Raw genomic sequence first — 14,084 nt, 5'->3', positions numbered from 1 at the left:
CTGTGCAATAGTCATGCTGTATAATCAGCATCTTGATATGCCACACCTGTGAGGTGGGATGGATTATCTCAGCAAAGGAGAAGTGCTCACTATCACAGATTCAGACAGATTTATGAACAATATCTGAGAGAAATGGTTATGGCTGTGAAGTGAAGCCAAAAGCTGCAGTTCCTCAAATGTCCACTTGAGGCTGACTACAGAACAAGTCAATCTCCATAAGCACCCTCATTAAATGTAAAAATGTAATGTACTTCACAGCAGAAATAAACATGTGTAGAGTCTGGCACAAGAACATTTATTGGGCTCTATAGTTATTTAATCTGTTCATATTCTTGTTCTTATATTTAACTCACATGTTAAAATTAGTTATGCACAATTAACAGCGTGGCCACTTCGGTAAGTGCTGTTACAGGCGGCTTGTTTGAGCACCCAGACATTCCTGGCTCATTACTGTGTTAACAGTTACACAATACATTAAGGTGATTAATGGTATAGTTAGGTCCACTTAGGCACACTAGCTATTATTATCTTACGTTAAACATTAACTCAAGCTGGCAACATAAGATTTTTTGACATCCAAAAACTTCACACGTTCATTGCTTAAACTAATGAATGGAACTAACATTACTTCCTTCCTTCCCCAAAGGACAATTTGTTGTACAGCCAGCAGTAACTGCATAATAAAACAATAGAAGAAACTGAAAAAACTTGAATTCGGGATAAAGAAAGAGCTCACTCTGTTGAGTTGAGTCGGTTGGAAGTGTTGCAACTCTTTTTTTCAGCAAAGACTGAGACAAAGGCTGCATGTTCCAGGCTAAAGGTAAGTATTCTCACCACTTGATGATTGTCAAAAGATGAGGATATGATTTATGTTTGCGCCAGCCCAGCTCCACCCAGCCTCCACATCTGTTGCTCTGCTTTTTTTTCACCTCCCATCCGAGTGTTATGTAACATTACTGATTATTCTTGCATGCAGCAGTATTTAAACCTCAAGTTCTCCGCTCTTCACTCTCCGATCCTGCAACCCTCCTTTCTCAACTCACCAACTCACCCAAGTTTTCCGACGCTCATCTTTGCTGCAAAAATGGCCACAGCTGGAAAGGTAGGTGCATAATTCAATATGGGAGTACTCTTAAGCCCAAGATGTCTTAATTTAGTTTTCATTTAGTAAAATAATTTTTCAGGGCATGCATAGGAGGTAGTAAAACTTATCAGAAAACAAAGCAATAAATAATACATTTTGATTGAAAAGTACAGTACAATTCTTAAGTGATCATAATCAAATTTAAGTGCATTTTTATATACATCAAACTGTTGCCTGACTGTGTTTTAATGTTAGTATGCTCAAATCAGCTTAGAATGATTATTTTTACTGCATAATACTGCTGTATAATAATAAAGTAAGATAATCTCTTTCTCATTATGTTCCTCCTGCTGCAGAGAAATATCGTATGTCTTGTTTTCACTTGGCACACAGTTGCACAAATGTGGATATTGGCAGAGATGTGGTGGTAGCAGGCCAAAAAAGATAATGGTGGAAGTCCAAGAATTCACTGTTAATTCCACATGGAATAAAAAAGAAATGACCAAGACCTTCATTTCAAACCACCTAATTTATCAACTGTTTACTCACTAAACTTCCTAACCACACATTAAATTATAATGTTCCTATAAAAGTTATGTTTGTATGGACTGTAAACTGTTGTGATGGGAGTTGTGTGGCTGTATCAGAGACATGGAAATCACTCATTTCAGTCCTTTAAATCTTTCCCAATCCTCGTTACTTTTACTCCCAATCCTCGTTACATAGTAAAATGCAACAATATACTCACAGTTTTGCTAGGGTCCTTCAGTGGATGGTCGAACAGTTTCATTAAACTACAATGGCACCTTTCCGGAAGCCCCTGTGAATATATTTTAACTGTAGAAGCACCAAGTAATGTGAAACTTCATGTGGTGTGACTGTCCTGTAGGTCATCAAGTGCAAGGCAGCAGTGGCATGGGAGCCCAACAAGCCTCTGGTGATTGAGGAGATTGAGGTAGCCCCACCACAGGCCAATGAGATCCGCATTAAGGTGAGAGCCCTCCATTTTTCAAGACTTACACATGTGCAGTACATACACAAAGATGTCTTACTAAGGGTTAGTGAATGAGTGTAGTACTGAAAAATGTTACTGAAGTATGCAACTTTTTGTTAAACACCCATAAACTTTATGTTACCCATAAAAGTAAATGTAAATTGCTGTTCAGGGAAAGGGTTTAGTGCATTGTCATTTGCCAATGCAACTTTAAAGAAAGCACAATACCCAACTGTTAGAAACAAGCATCAGTGTTTTCATCGTGTGGTTGTTGTCTTTGGTGCAGATTGTGGCAACCGGGGTGTGCCACACGGATCTTTATCATCTGTTTGAGGGTATGCATAAAGACGGCTTCCCAGCAGTCCTTGGCCATGAGGGAGCTGGCATTGTAGAAAGCGTCGGGCCTGGAGTCACTGAATTTCAACCAGGTCAGTTAAAGATTACATCAGTTTCATTTGTATTTGTGCCATATGTTTTGTAACTTGGGGAAGCACAGTGGTGGTTGGCACTGTCATCTCACAGCAAGAAGGTTTCTGGTTGGAACCCTGGTTGGGGCCATTCTGTGTGGTGTTTGCGTGTTCTCCCCGAGTCTACATGGATAATTGGTGACTCTAAATTGCCCATAGGTGTGAATGCGATCCTAAAATGGTTGTTTGTCTCTATGTATTGTTATAGTTGTATTGTTATGGAAAATGGAATGCTATTTTGTAACTTACCAAACTTCTGAATTTCAGGAGATAAGGTGATTCCTCTGTTCATCTCTCAGTGTAAAGAATGTCGCTTCTGTAAGAGTCCTAAGACCAACCAATGTGAGAACGGATGGTGAGCTCATCTTTTTCTTTCTCATCTCAAATTTTCAGTGTTCATAAGGTTACATTCCCATTGGAGGGTGCAATTTTATGCCCTATGTCTTGATTTGATTTCTTTTTTCATAATAATTCTTAATGCTCCTGTTAACAAATATTTGTTGCACTCTCTAATTGAAATTAATTATTTATTTTAATAAATTCTACGGTCAGGGCCGCTGATAATGCTGCTGCGATGGCTGCAGCAGAATCCAGGTTTACCTGTAAGGGCAAGAAGTTGCTGCACTTTATGGGAACCAGCACCTTCTCTCAGTACACTGTGGTTCACCAGATGGCTGTGGCTAAGATCGACCCTGCTGCCCCTCTTGACAAAGTCTGTCTCCTTGGGTGTGGTGTCTGCACTGGATATGGAGCAGCAGTCAATACTGCAAAGGTGTGTATGTTTGATTGTTGGGGATGGTCCAGCATATATTGTTGAAGGCTAATATTTGCACTGCATATAGTTCTGTGGTTAGAAATGCAAGATTACTTATCTTGAGTGAAGCCAAATATCATTCACTTTCACAAAAGAAAACAGCTTTGTGCAGTGACACAAACCCATGGTAAATATATGCAGTTTTATTTAATGGCATGGTCCATCATGCTGCACCTTTTAAACACAAATGTGTCATCTGAGGATATTTTCATAATATACATTATTAAAGAACAAACTAAGGTGTGTATGTTTGACTTACATCATTATTATTACTGAAGCAACTCATTATGGGACACAAAGCCTTTCTATTGATTATTACTGTATGCAGCATTAAGAAGTCCAGCCTGAAGAGTCTATTTTACATTAGGTGGAACCGGGCTCCACATGTGCTGTGTTTGGAATGGGAGCTGTGGGTTTGGCTGCAGTCATGGGCTGCAAGGCTGCAGGAGCCAAGAAGATCATCGCTGTTGACATCAATCCAGAGAAGTTTGAGAAAGCCAAGGTGTTTGGCGCAACTGACTTTGTGAACCCCAAGGATCACAATAAACCCATCAGCGAAGTGCTGTCTGAGATGACCAATGGAGGAGTGGACTTCTCCCTGGAATGTGTTGGAAATGTAGCAGTCATGGTAAGGCAGATAGAGGTTTGCATTAAAGTTTGACATGATTTGCTTCAAGATGGTGCATTTTGTGTATGATTCTTTCCCAAGAAGTGTTATCTATATATTAAAGCACCAACCAACCAAGTTGCAAACCCATTGACTTTGCATTGTTTCCCTGTCTAGCGGAGTGCCTTGGAGTCTTCTATTAAAGGCTGGGGTGTCAGCGTGCTGGTAGGCTGGACCGACATGTATGACTTTAGTGCCCGACCCATTCAGCTTATTGCTGGCCGCACATGGAAGGGTTCCCTGTTTGGAGGTGAGACAGTTATAGTGCAGGACCATCCCTATTAACTAGTGACATCACTGTAACTGTCACAGTCACAGGTTGTCATTTGCAATTTTTGATTGGTTGTCAGTGTCAAGAGGGTGATTCTCTTGAAGCCAACCAAGCTCAATGCACAACTGAACACAAGAAAAGGGCTGGACAGGACTTGTCACAGTTGAGTGACGGAGGACATGTGGGTCGAGCTCACCTGGGTTTCGGATAATGAAACAATGTTTTTATTTGTTTCAGGTTTTCTTAGGTAATATGACTAATTAGCTTTAGAGCGGCATATGAGTTAACTCTGTGTTGGACTGGGAAAGGCACCCAAGTCCTATTTGCAATTAGCTGTTCAGCCAATGTCTGTTAAGGCCTGCATTACTTTCTTGATGTTTAGTGAAAAAGGAAGTAGCCTAAAAGCATTAATAGTACTACCTGTGCTGTGACATTAACCATAAGTCTAGACCTCTGTAATCATTCAACAACTATTATTAAAAGAGAATTGTATTGTTATTTATGTTTGTGATCTCTTCATTCAGGATTCAAGAGTAAGGATGGGGTGCCTGAGATGGTCACAGCCTACCTGAACAAGAAGGTGAAGCTGGATGAGTTCATCACTCATAACATGACTTTGGACCAGGTCAATGATGCCATTGAACTCATGAAGCATGGCAAATGGTATATTTACACTCTTATACTGTCTCCACCATTCAGGATTCACTAACTAGTTTCACAGATTTGTGAGTGCAAGTCCTCTAATTTCTGTTGTTTTTGTTCCACAGCATCCGGACAGTCCTGAGTGTTTCTCCACAATAAGCTCAGGGTTGCTTTCAAAGATGCCAAAATCATTGAACAACTTGGAGTTATGTTGTACTGAATCAACATTCATACACACAATGCAAGGCACATAATGAAAATATCTATCAAATTATGCACAGTATACATGACTGACCTGGAACAATCAACACTTATGTGCAGATTCTGAGAATCATCTGGAGGATTCACATAAGCAGATGGGATCTGCAACTTGGTGTTCTGGTTTTGTTGTGTGGCATGTCACTAAAAGTGTCTACAACAATGTCTGTGTCATGTTATCGTGTTCTTTATCATGATCAACTGAAATTAAATTGGTACAGCACACATATCTGCTCTGTCTTGTTTTGTGTTCAACCAAAAGAGATTTTATATTTTTTGTTTTTATGATGGCCCTTAGCTCTGCAGTAATGCAAAAGAGGCTGTGCTTGAATCCCCCCTATCCATCCTTAGTAGTTAAATGGATACCACACGGATCAGGTGACAGTGGTTTAATTCAGACTGTTACCACAGGAATCTGTCCCACTGACACTAACAGTGACTTCCCACCAAATTTTGCTCTGGTTCTTGAACTGGTTCCATTCAGGATTTTTTCTCTTGGTGCTACCTGTTCTACACTAACCTGCTAACATAAGTACATTGTTAAAGAAATAACCACTCAGTTCATTTATAAATACAATTATTTGAAAAAAAAATTGTTATATTTGAGATGAAGTAACCAAAATATTTGTTCCATGAGCAATGAGCACTCATCCATACCATCCATGACCAGTTACCTCTTGGTCATGGATGAACAGTATTTATAAGATCTGGATACTTGACCCAAAGATGGTGGCTATTAAATGTAATACACATTTCTCTTCAGGTGTGTATACACCAAAAACCTTATCTTTATAATATTATTCACAAGTAACTTGAACTTCCTTCAAGAGGGAGAAATCTCAAACAGAACCCAACTCATGGTGGGTGGCCATCTGAAGTTAAAGAGAGGAAGGAAGGAAGGAAGGTTGGTAGGCAAATGCACAGCAGCAATAATAATGATAACTATACCTATACATTTTAATGGAGATATTACTAATAGAAGGTGTTGCACAAAGCACAACAGAAGTAAAACAGTAGTAGCAAGATTACAGATGGCATTGAGTACCTTTGAGCTTTTGTTCTGGTATTACAGATATTTGTCTTCACTGCACTGCATGGTATTTTTTCCAACAATTTCTCACCTGGTTACTATTCTTCCTTTCTCTATGTTCTCTTTCCAAGCTGGCACGCCCACCATTTCTTTTTTTTTTTTGCTGAACAAGACTTACTGGGTAGCAGAACCTACGATCTGGCAGCATGCTGGAGTTGAGTTACACAAAAAGCGTAGTTGATTAACTATGATTACAGTTTTCCTGCCTGACACCCACACACAAAGAGAGAAGCTTCAAGCTCAAGGAGCAGGCCACCTGCACACCACTACTTCTCTCTATGAAATAAATGAGCTCATTCACACTTTTCTCAGGGTACAAGAGTGGTGACAGTGTTTTTAAACTGGTGGAGCCGTAAAGTACATAAGAAAGAAGCTGAGAGTGGATAAATATATAACTCAAACTCTGCCCTTTGAAAAGATGCAACAATGGTTTTGATCTCATGAATACTGGAAAATAGCAAGCCTTGACTTAAGATACAGTTTGAAGTCCTTTGTTATGGTAATGTGGGTAGTGCTCTGGTGTCCCTCTGGGTTTTATCACAAGTCTTGTACATCACTGCTGCTGAGATGTGACAATGTGATTTTATAATAATTTGCCCCCTGAGAATAGCACAAGTTGTGTCATTTACTTTCAGTAGTTATTTAAAAAAATGGGATATCCACAACATGATCAGAGCACAAAGGACACAAAAAGCTATGGTAGCAATATCAAATTGTGAAATCTATAACTGCTACTCGGATTTGACTTTGAAATCCTGTAGGTAATTTCAAGTCAGAATGTAGCCTATTTATAGCTGTTACACGGTGCTAACCCATGCCCTAGTAGGCTACAATCTTCCTAAGCATATTTAAATATAATTACTAATGTAATAATTAACAGACCGCAAACAGCCCATGCTGCCGGCACGTTATATTTCTAGTCCTTGTTGTGGAGTTAGGCCTCTGTGATTGAGTTATGTAGGCACATGTGGGTATAGCATGCTAAATTACTAGTATGAGTACTATGTTAAAGAAATGTACTCAACTCATTTAATAATGCATTCATTTCAAATGTATTCATTCTTTTATATCAAGTAACCAAGATGTTTGTTGCATGAGCTGTTACCTGGTTACGAGTCCACACCATGGATGTATTATAAGATTTGGATACTGGACCCAAAGGATGGCGGCTATACAGGTGCTGCATCTGAGTCTTATTATACATATAAATATTCTTGGTACGGCAGGTAAAACACGCTAACACTCCAGGCTTCTTTGTCTCCCTTCTTGCTGTTATCTGGGTGTGTGTTCTTTTCCAGTCGCTCACCTGGTCCAGCACACTACTGTTAAAGGGGAGAATGATTAGTTAACTGGGTTCAGGTGCTAATCACCTGGCGCTGCTCTCCTAAGCTATCCTCACATCTCTTCCCTACAGCTGATGCACCTTGCCCCCTCCACAACAGGTTATATAATACTTAATGTTTACTCATGGCTGGCACATCAAAGCAAGCAAACCTACCGAAAAAGGACAGGCAAACAGGCAGCTTTCCCAATGTTTCCAGTTCCAATGTTTAATGTACATAGTAGGGATGTAAGTCAGTCAGAAAAGGAATAAGTGTATTTGCCAAAATGTCAAACCTTTCTTTTAAAGCCTGTCCAACTTCAATTTAAATAAGGCTCAAGGCTAATGAAACTCCGGTAGTGATTTGAAAATGATTTTACCAAGTGGTGGTTGTTTGTTCTCCACATCTGTTACCTATTTGGATCACTAGAAATTCAAGGAACTGATTTCAAGTCTCTACCGAACTGTAATGTATTGCTGCAAGAGAGTTAAAGTCCAGGATCCTTTGCCTCCTCCCCACTTCTGCATTCCTCTCTTAACTCCTCTCTCGCTTGTTTACTCTATCTTTGCAGCAAAAATGGCCACAGCTGGTAAGGTATGTAGAGTTCAACAAATCAAATTAGTATGACGTTTTTATTAACCTAGAAAGTGGTCTTCAAACTTATTAGTTTGAGTTCTGTACATGATAATGAAAGGAAACAATGAAACTGTTTAGCTTTTGACTGCACTTCTGTCTTGTATGCAAAGCTAAATTCAGTGGCTGGAGTGTGTAGGGGTGTAATGTCAAGCCGATAGCTGCCTTCTGTTTCAAAGACATAAAGATAAAGATTAACCTTAACTCAGTGGCAACAGTGATGTAAAGCAATTAACTTGACATGAACTCAACGAAAGCTGTGGCGTTTATACTCTTATACATTCTGTGCAGATCAGACACAACTTTGTTACACCCAGAGAAAGCAAGTGAATCTCCAGGGTCCAAATTGACAATACACTCCTTCTGGTGTGGTTGCTGAATGTTGAATAAAATGAAGCTGACTTACACTAACCTCTTCAGCTAGGCCTGTGTAATTCAGTTGACCAGATGAAAAGCATAACAATTCAAAGGTTCAATACTGAGGCAGTGAATGGTATGCAAACACGACGATCGACTTAAAGAAAGATGCAAACATCTTCACCTCAAGGTTTGAAGACCAGCTCAAGTGGAAAGTCCTTGTGGAAAGTTGTTTTCTTCACTAGGCAAACAGACGGAGAACTTCTATTTCTTTATCCTAAGACACACATAGTGTGGATAAAGGAAGTGGCAGTGTCTATCTTTTGCCAATAATACATTTAATGTAAGTTCTGTGTGAAAAATTACTATGGTCATACAACAACAATTCATGAAAGGAAGAGAAGATGGACATGTTTGATCTCTAGTTAATTTATACTCTTCATATCTTGCTGTTGCTTTATTTGCTTGACAGAGGTGAAAGGTTCTTGTGTCCTCTTGGCAACTATCCAATTGGCATTATTTCTATTTGAGAGAGAAGAAAGCCAAGGCTTTTTATTTAACCCCTTTCATGGAAACCCTTCCCATCACAGTGGCAGTAGTATTTGTCATACCTCACGCTGGGTCGTGGTGTGACTGTCTTCTAGGTCATCAAGTGCAAGGCAGCAGTGGCCTGGGAGCCCAACAAGCCACTGGTGATTGAAGAGATTGAGGTAGCCCCACCCCAAGCCAATGAGATCCGCATGAAGGTGAGAGTCCACAATCAGAACACACACATACACACAAGGCGAGGCATAGACCCCACCCAAAGAGATATGGTGAATATTGGCTACTTGTTAGCTACCTAAGTAGGTTATATACTGTCTAGTCTTTGTTTTGACTTGGTCTCGACCCCTCTAAGTCAAGGTCTTGTCTCACTGCTGTCAATATAATGTGTACTGTAGCTATTACTGCCGAACCCTTATTAGTGAGTGAACTCTTATTAGTCTCATCTTCCTCACCACATCGTCTTCATGTTTTTATTGTTTGGATACTGTCTTTGGTGCAGATTGTGGCGACCGCAGTGTGCCATACAGACCTATACCACCTTTTGGAAAATATGTATGAAGCCGGCTTCCCAACCGTGCTTGGCCATGAGGCAGCCGGGATCGTAGAAAGCATCGGGCCTGGAGTCACTGAATTTCAGCCAGGTTAGTGAACTGCACAAATTTTAGAAATCATCTGTTATGTTAAGCATTTACCAAGCAGCTGAAACAAATATTTTGTAGACTCTGTAGGCAGATTACCCAAATGAAGTGCTACCTAATATACTAACTGCAATGAACTGTTAAAATAAAATGTACAGTAGTTTTCCTTGTGGAGGAGCACACTAGCAAGCAAAGCCATGCTGCAAAGCTATGGGTTGCATATCATCAGTCCAGCATTTGACTGAATGCACATTTGACTGTCTTTCAGGAGACAAGGTTATCCCTGTGTTCTTCTCCCAGTGTGGAGAATGTCGCTTCTGTAAGAGCCCAAGGACCAACCAGTGTGAGAAAGCATGGTGAGAACAATAAGCACTAATCACCACTCCATTTGCTCTTTATCCCCAACATTTTACTTCAGTCCTTTTGTCTGTCCTCTTGGATACGTTTAAAGTTTTATTGGACATATTTGAACATATTTAACATGTCTCTGGTGTTGTTAGACAGTGTTGGCACCTAAACATGCCACACTGACAGAGGATAGATAGTTTATATGTTTGTATGCTGTAGCACTCGAACTTTGCTTCAGGTTTGTCACATAAAAAAAAAATGTAATTTCAGGTCCACTTCTGATCCCCGTATGATGGCACCAACAGAATCCAGGTTTACCTGTAAGGGCAAGAAGGTGCTGCAGTTTACAGGAACCAGCACCTTCTCTCAGTACACTGTGGTTAAAAAGTTCGCTGTGGCTAAGATCGACCCTGCTGCCCCTCTTGACAAAGTCTGTCTCCTTGGGTGTGGTGTCTGCACTGGATATGGAGCAGCAGTCAATACTGCAAAGGTGTGTATGTTTGATTGTTGGGGATGGTCCAGCATATATTGTTGAAGGCTAATACTTGCACTGCATATAGTTCTGTGGTTAGAAATGCAAGATTACTTATCTTGAGTGAAGCCAAATATCATTCACTTTCACAAAAGAAAACAGCTTTGTGCAGTGACACAAACCCATGGTAAATATATGCAGTTTTATTTAATGGCATGGTCCATCATGCTGCACCTTTTAAACACAAATGTGTCATCTGAGGATATTTTCATAATATACATTATTAAAGAACAAACTAAGGTGTGTATGTTTGACTTACATCATTATTATTACTGAAGCAACTCATTATGGGACACAAAGCCTTTCTATTGATTATTACTGTATGCAGCATTAAGAAGTCCAGCCTGAAGAGTCTATTTTACATTAGGTGGAACCGGGCTCCACATGTGCTGTGTTTGGAATGGGAGCTGTGGGTTTGGCTGCAGTCATGGGCTGCAAGGCTGCAGGAGCCAAGAAGATCATCGCTGTTGACATCAATCCAGAGAAGTTTGAGAAAGCCAAGGTGTTTGGCGCAACTGACTTTGTGAACCCCAAGGATCACAATAAACCCATCAGCGAAGTGCTGTCTGAGATGACCAATGGAGGAGTGGACTTCTCCCTGGAATGTGTCGGGAATGTCGAAGTCATGGTAGGGAGATTTCATTTAATCTGATTCAAAAATGAAGATGTGTTACCTTAATATTAAAACAGCAGCTCAACTGGGTTCACTTGTGGTCTTCAAACAGTAGTTATTGAAAAAGAGCCAAGTGTTCCAGCATTTCCTCACCTGGTCCAGATCAGACTTTGTGGTGTTTCTCTTTCCAGCGCAGTGCTTTGGAGTCTTGTGTGCCAGGTTGGGGTGTCGCTGTGATTGTTGGCTGGACGGACATGCATGACGTTTCTGTTCGACCCGTTCAGCTCATCTGTGGACGCACATGGAAGGGCTCTATATTTGGAGGTGAGACAAATATGACCATTACCACCAACTGGTAATTGAAGGCCTGTGGGCTTATGTTCTGCAGTTCTCTAGCCAGTTGCATTCTGGATAAGACTTATTTTGTGGTTTAGGCTTTAAGGGTAAGAATGGTGTGCCTCCGATGGTCAAAGCCTACCTGGACAAGAAGTTGAAGTTGGATGAGTTCATCACTCACACCATGCCTTTGGACCAGATCAATGATGCCATTGAAATGATGAAGCATGGTAAATGGTAGGTTTACACTTCTATACTTTCTCTCCACATTCATGACTCAACAACAATAGAGATTAATAGATGCAGGTCTGCTCACTTCATTTCTCACATATTTGGTCCACAGCATCCGGGCAGTCCTGAATGTTTCTCCACAGTAAGCCCACCGTGATGCTGTCACTGATCCCAAAGTATTTCAGTAACTTACCACCAACAATCAACTGGACAATGACACACACTATGTCTGTAAATGTTCATACTCAGTGCATCTACAGTATACCCTTAGGGGTCCGACGTTGTTGTCTGACCCTGTAGAGGCTTTGTCTCTGTAGTGACAGCCCTATTCTCTGACTTTAGTTGCCATAGTACCAATCACAATGGCGCCTGTCCTAAACACAAACATACAGCAGCTCTGTATCTCAAGGAGAAGAAAGCAATGTCTCTCATAACACCTCTAGAGGTATGCTTGACCCTGTGTAACCGCATGCTAGAACAGAAAATTCCCCCACAAATACACACATTCACAGCAAAAAGTCAAAAAGTCCCACAGAGTGAGGGTTTATATAGCTCCACACTTTCCAGAGTCAAATTAACACTTTCAAAATAGTTAAACTTTTAACACTATGCCAGAGTTACTTCTTTAACTCCCAAAACAGAGTAAAAGTAACACTAAGGGATTAGACAAATAACACTGAGTTACATTTTTACTATTTGGGAAGTGTTAATTTCACTTCCAAAAGTGTCAAGGTATCAACACTAAAAAAATAAAATGAAGTCGCATGACTGAAGGTATAATATACATACTTTTATCTGAAACATTGTATGAACTTTGAATATCAAATCATTTTTATAAGATTTTAACCTTAGATATTTTCAATATACACCTTTCCTCACTTTGTAATACTCTGAATGCATGATGATGGTCATCAAAATTCTCTGTGAATAGCTTGTTTGTAAAAAAATAAACGCGTTTTTCAACTAAAAATATATCACTTATTTGACCCATGATCGGCATTTCTTCTTCCATTGCACTGCAGACAACAAGTCCAACTCTGTACTTTACACCATCAGCTTTAACTTTTAACTCAAGTAGCTGAGAAAACACCTTTTCCCTGTGATAGGCAAGTGCTATCTAATTCTATCTGATAGCAAGTGATTTGGTTATGGTTTTGACATTTTTAAAAGAATCTTTAAACACGTGTTTGGCTTCAAACCTCATGGACCACATATGTAATAAGGGGGAAATTTTTCTGATGGAAGATGGGTAATGGATCATCAAATGATGCTTCGGTATCAAGTTTCTATGTGGATATAAGTGGAGTCAGTCTTGTAAGTCTTTGTCTCTTGCAAGAGACCTTATCCATGATTATAGTTTATGAACTTGAGCTGAAGCTTGAATCAGACGTCTCAGAAGCAGAAGACAGGGACGACTCTGAAAATTCTAAAGGAATAATAAAAAAAACATTAATGATTTTATTCTATTGGCTGTAAAGAGCATCATTTTACTACCTTTATACACATTACCTTTTCCAACGAGGTCGCTAAATATTTCTGCATCAACTTCTTACCTTTTCCAACGAGGTCGCTAAATATTTCTGCATCAACTTCTATCCCTGTTGCATCCTTGTATATAACTTGGACATTAGGTGGCTGAAAAAGATAGCAAGATGTGCTTTTTAAGTCAGCACACACACACACAGTCACTGCTCATGGAAAATACAGTTATCCACCGCTGTATAATCGTTAAATAGATCTCGTAGGGTTGCACGATTCATCGATTTCACAATATGGCCTTGTGGAGGGGTGTGGTGCATCAGCTGCAGGAGAGAGGTGTGGAGAGGGCTCAGGTGAGCAGTGTAAGGGGAGATGATTAGGACACTTGTTCACTGTTAACTAATCTAATCTCTCTCACAATTAATATTTGTTTGAGTAAGTTTGAACCTAATTGCACTTACTGTGTTAGAGGAGAAAATGGCGCTGCCTTGTGCCTGTTTCCAACCAAAGAAATGAAGGGTGCGGGCGGAGGCGGAGCTTAATTCTGTCTCTGTAGAGTTGATTAGAGTTGAACACCAGGTTAACACTGGTGAGGGCAACCTGATCAGCTCTGTCAAATAACCCCAACACTGGACACCATTTAAATCAGAAAGTGTTAAAATTACACTTTGGGAGTTGAAATCAACTCTGAAACGAGTAACCCTGAAATTTCAACACTCTAATTTTTGCTGTGTTCAGTGAATTATGTGCAGATTGCGATGT

General features: G+C 40.0%; 2 protein-coding genes across 2 annotated transcripts; both read left to right on the top strand.

The window, feature by feature from the left end:
- The first annotated feature begins 957 nt into the window (after positions 1-957).
- On the top strand, positions 958-5,424 carry LOC104929592 (alcohol dehydrogenase 1-like). Its single transcript, XM_027274531.1, has 9 exons — positions 958-1,102; positions 1,974-2,075; positions 2,365-2,506; positions 2,813-2,900; positions 3,098-3,317; positions 3,727-3,987; positions 4,144-4,276; positions 4,822-4,960; positions 5,065-5,424. Exons 1-9 carry the CDS (start codon positions 971-973, stop codon positions 5,096-5,098), a joined length of 1,251 nt encoding a protein of 416 aa, XP_027130332.1. The 5' UTR covers positions 958-970; the 3' UTR covers positions 5,099-5,424.
- A 2,675-nt stretch (positions 5,425-8,099) lies between these two features.
- LOC109142206 (alcohol dehydrogenase 1) lies at positions 8,100-13,332 on the top strand. Its single transcript, XM_019275095.2, has 9 exons — positions 8,100-8,203; positions 9,244-9,345; positions 9,645-9,786; positions 10,052-10,139; positions 10,402-10,621; positions 11,031-11,291; positions 11,468-11,600; positions 11,711-11,849; positions 11,956-13,332. The coding sequence occupies exons 1-9, from the start codon at positions 8,186-8,188 to the stop codon at positions 11,987-11,989; spliced, it is 1,137 nt and encodes a 378-aa protein (XP_019130640.1). The 5' UTR covers positions 8,100-8,185; the 3' UTR covers positions 11,990-13,332.
- The last annotated feature ends 752 nt before the right edge of the window (positions 13,333-14,084 follow it).

The sequence above is a fragment of the Larimichthys crocea genome, chromosome XXIV (genome assembly GCF_000972845.2).
Source record: "Larimichthys crocea isolate SSNF chromosome XXIV, L_crocea_2.0, whole genome shotgun sequence".
Taxonomy (NCBI): domain Eukaryota; kingdom Metazoa; phylum Chordata; class Actinopteri; family Sciaenidae; genus Larimichthys; species Larimichthys crocea.
This window is presented reverse-complemented; position numbering and strand designations above follow the sequence as displayed.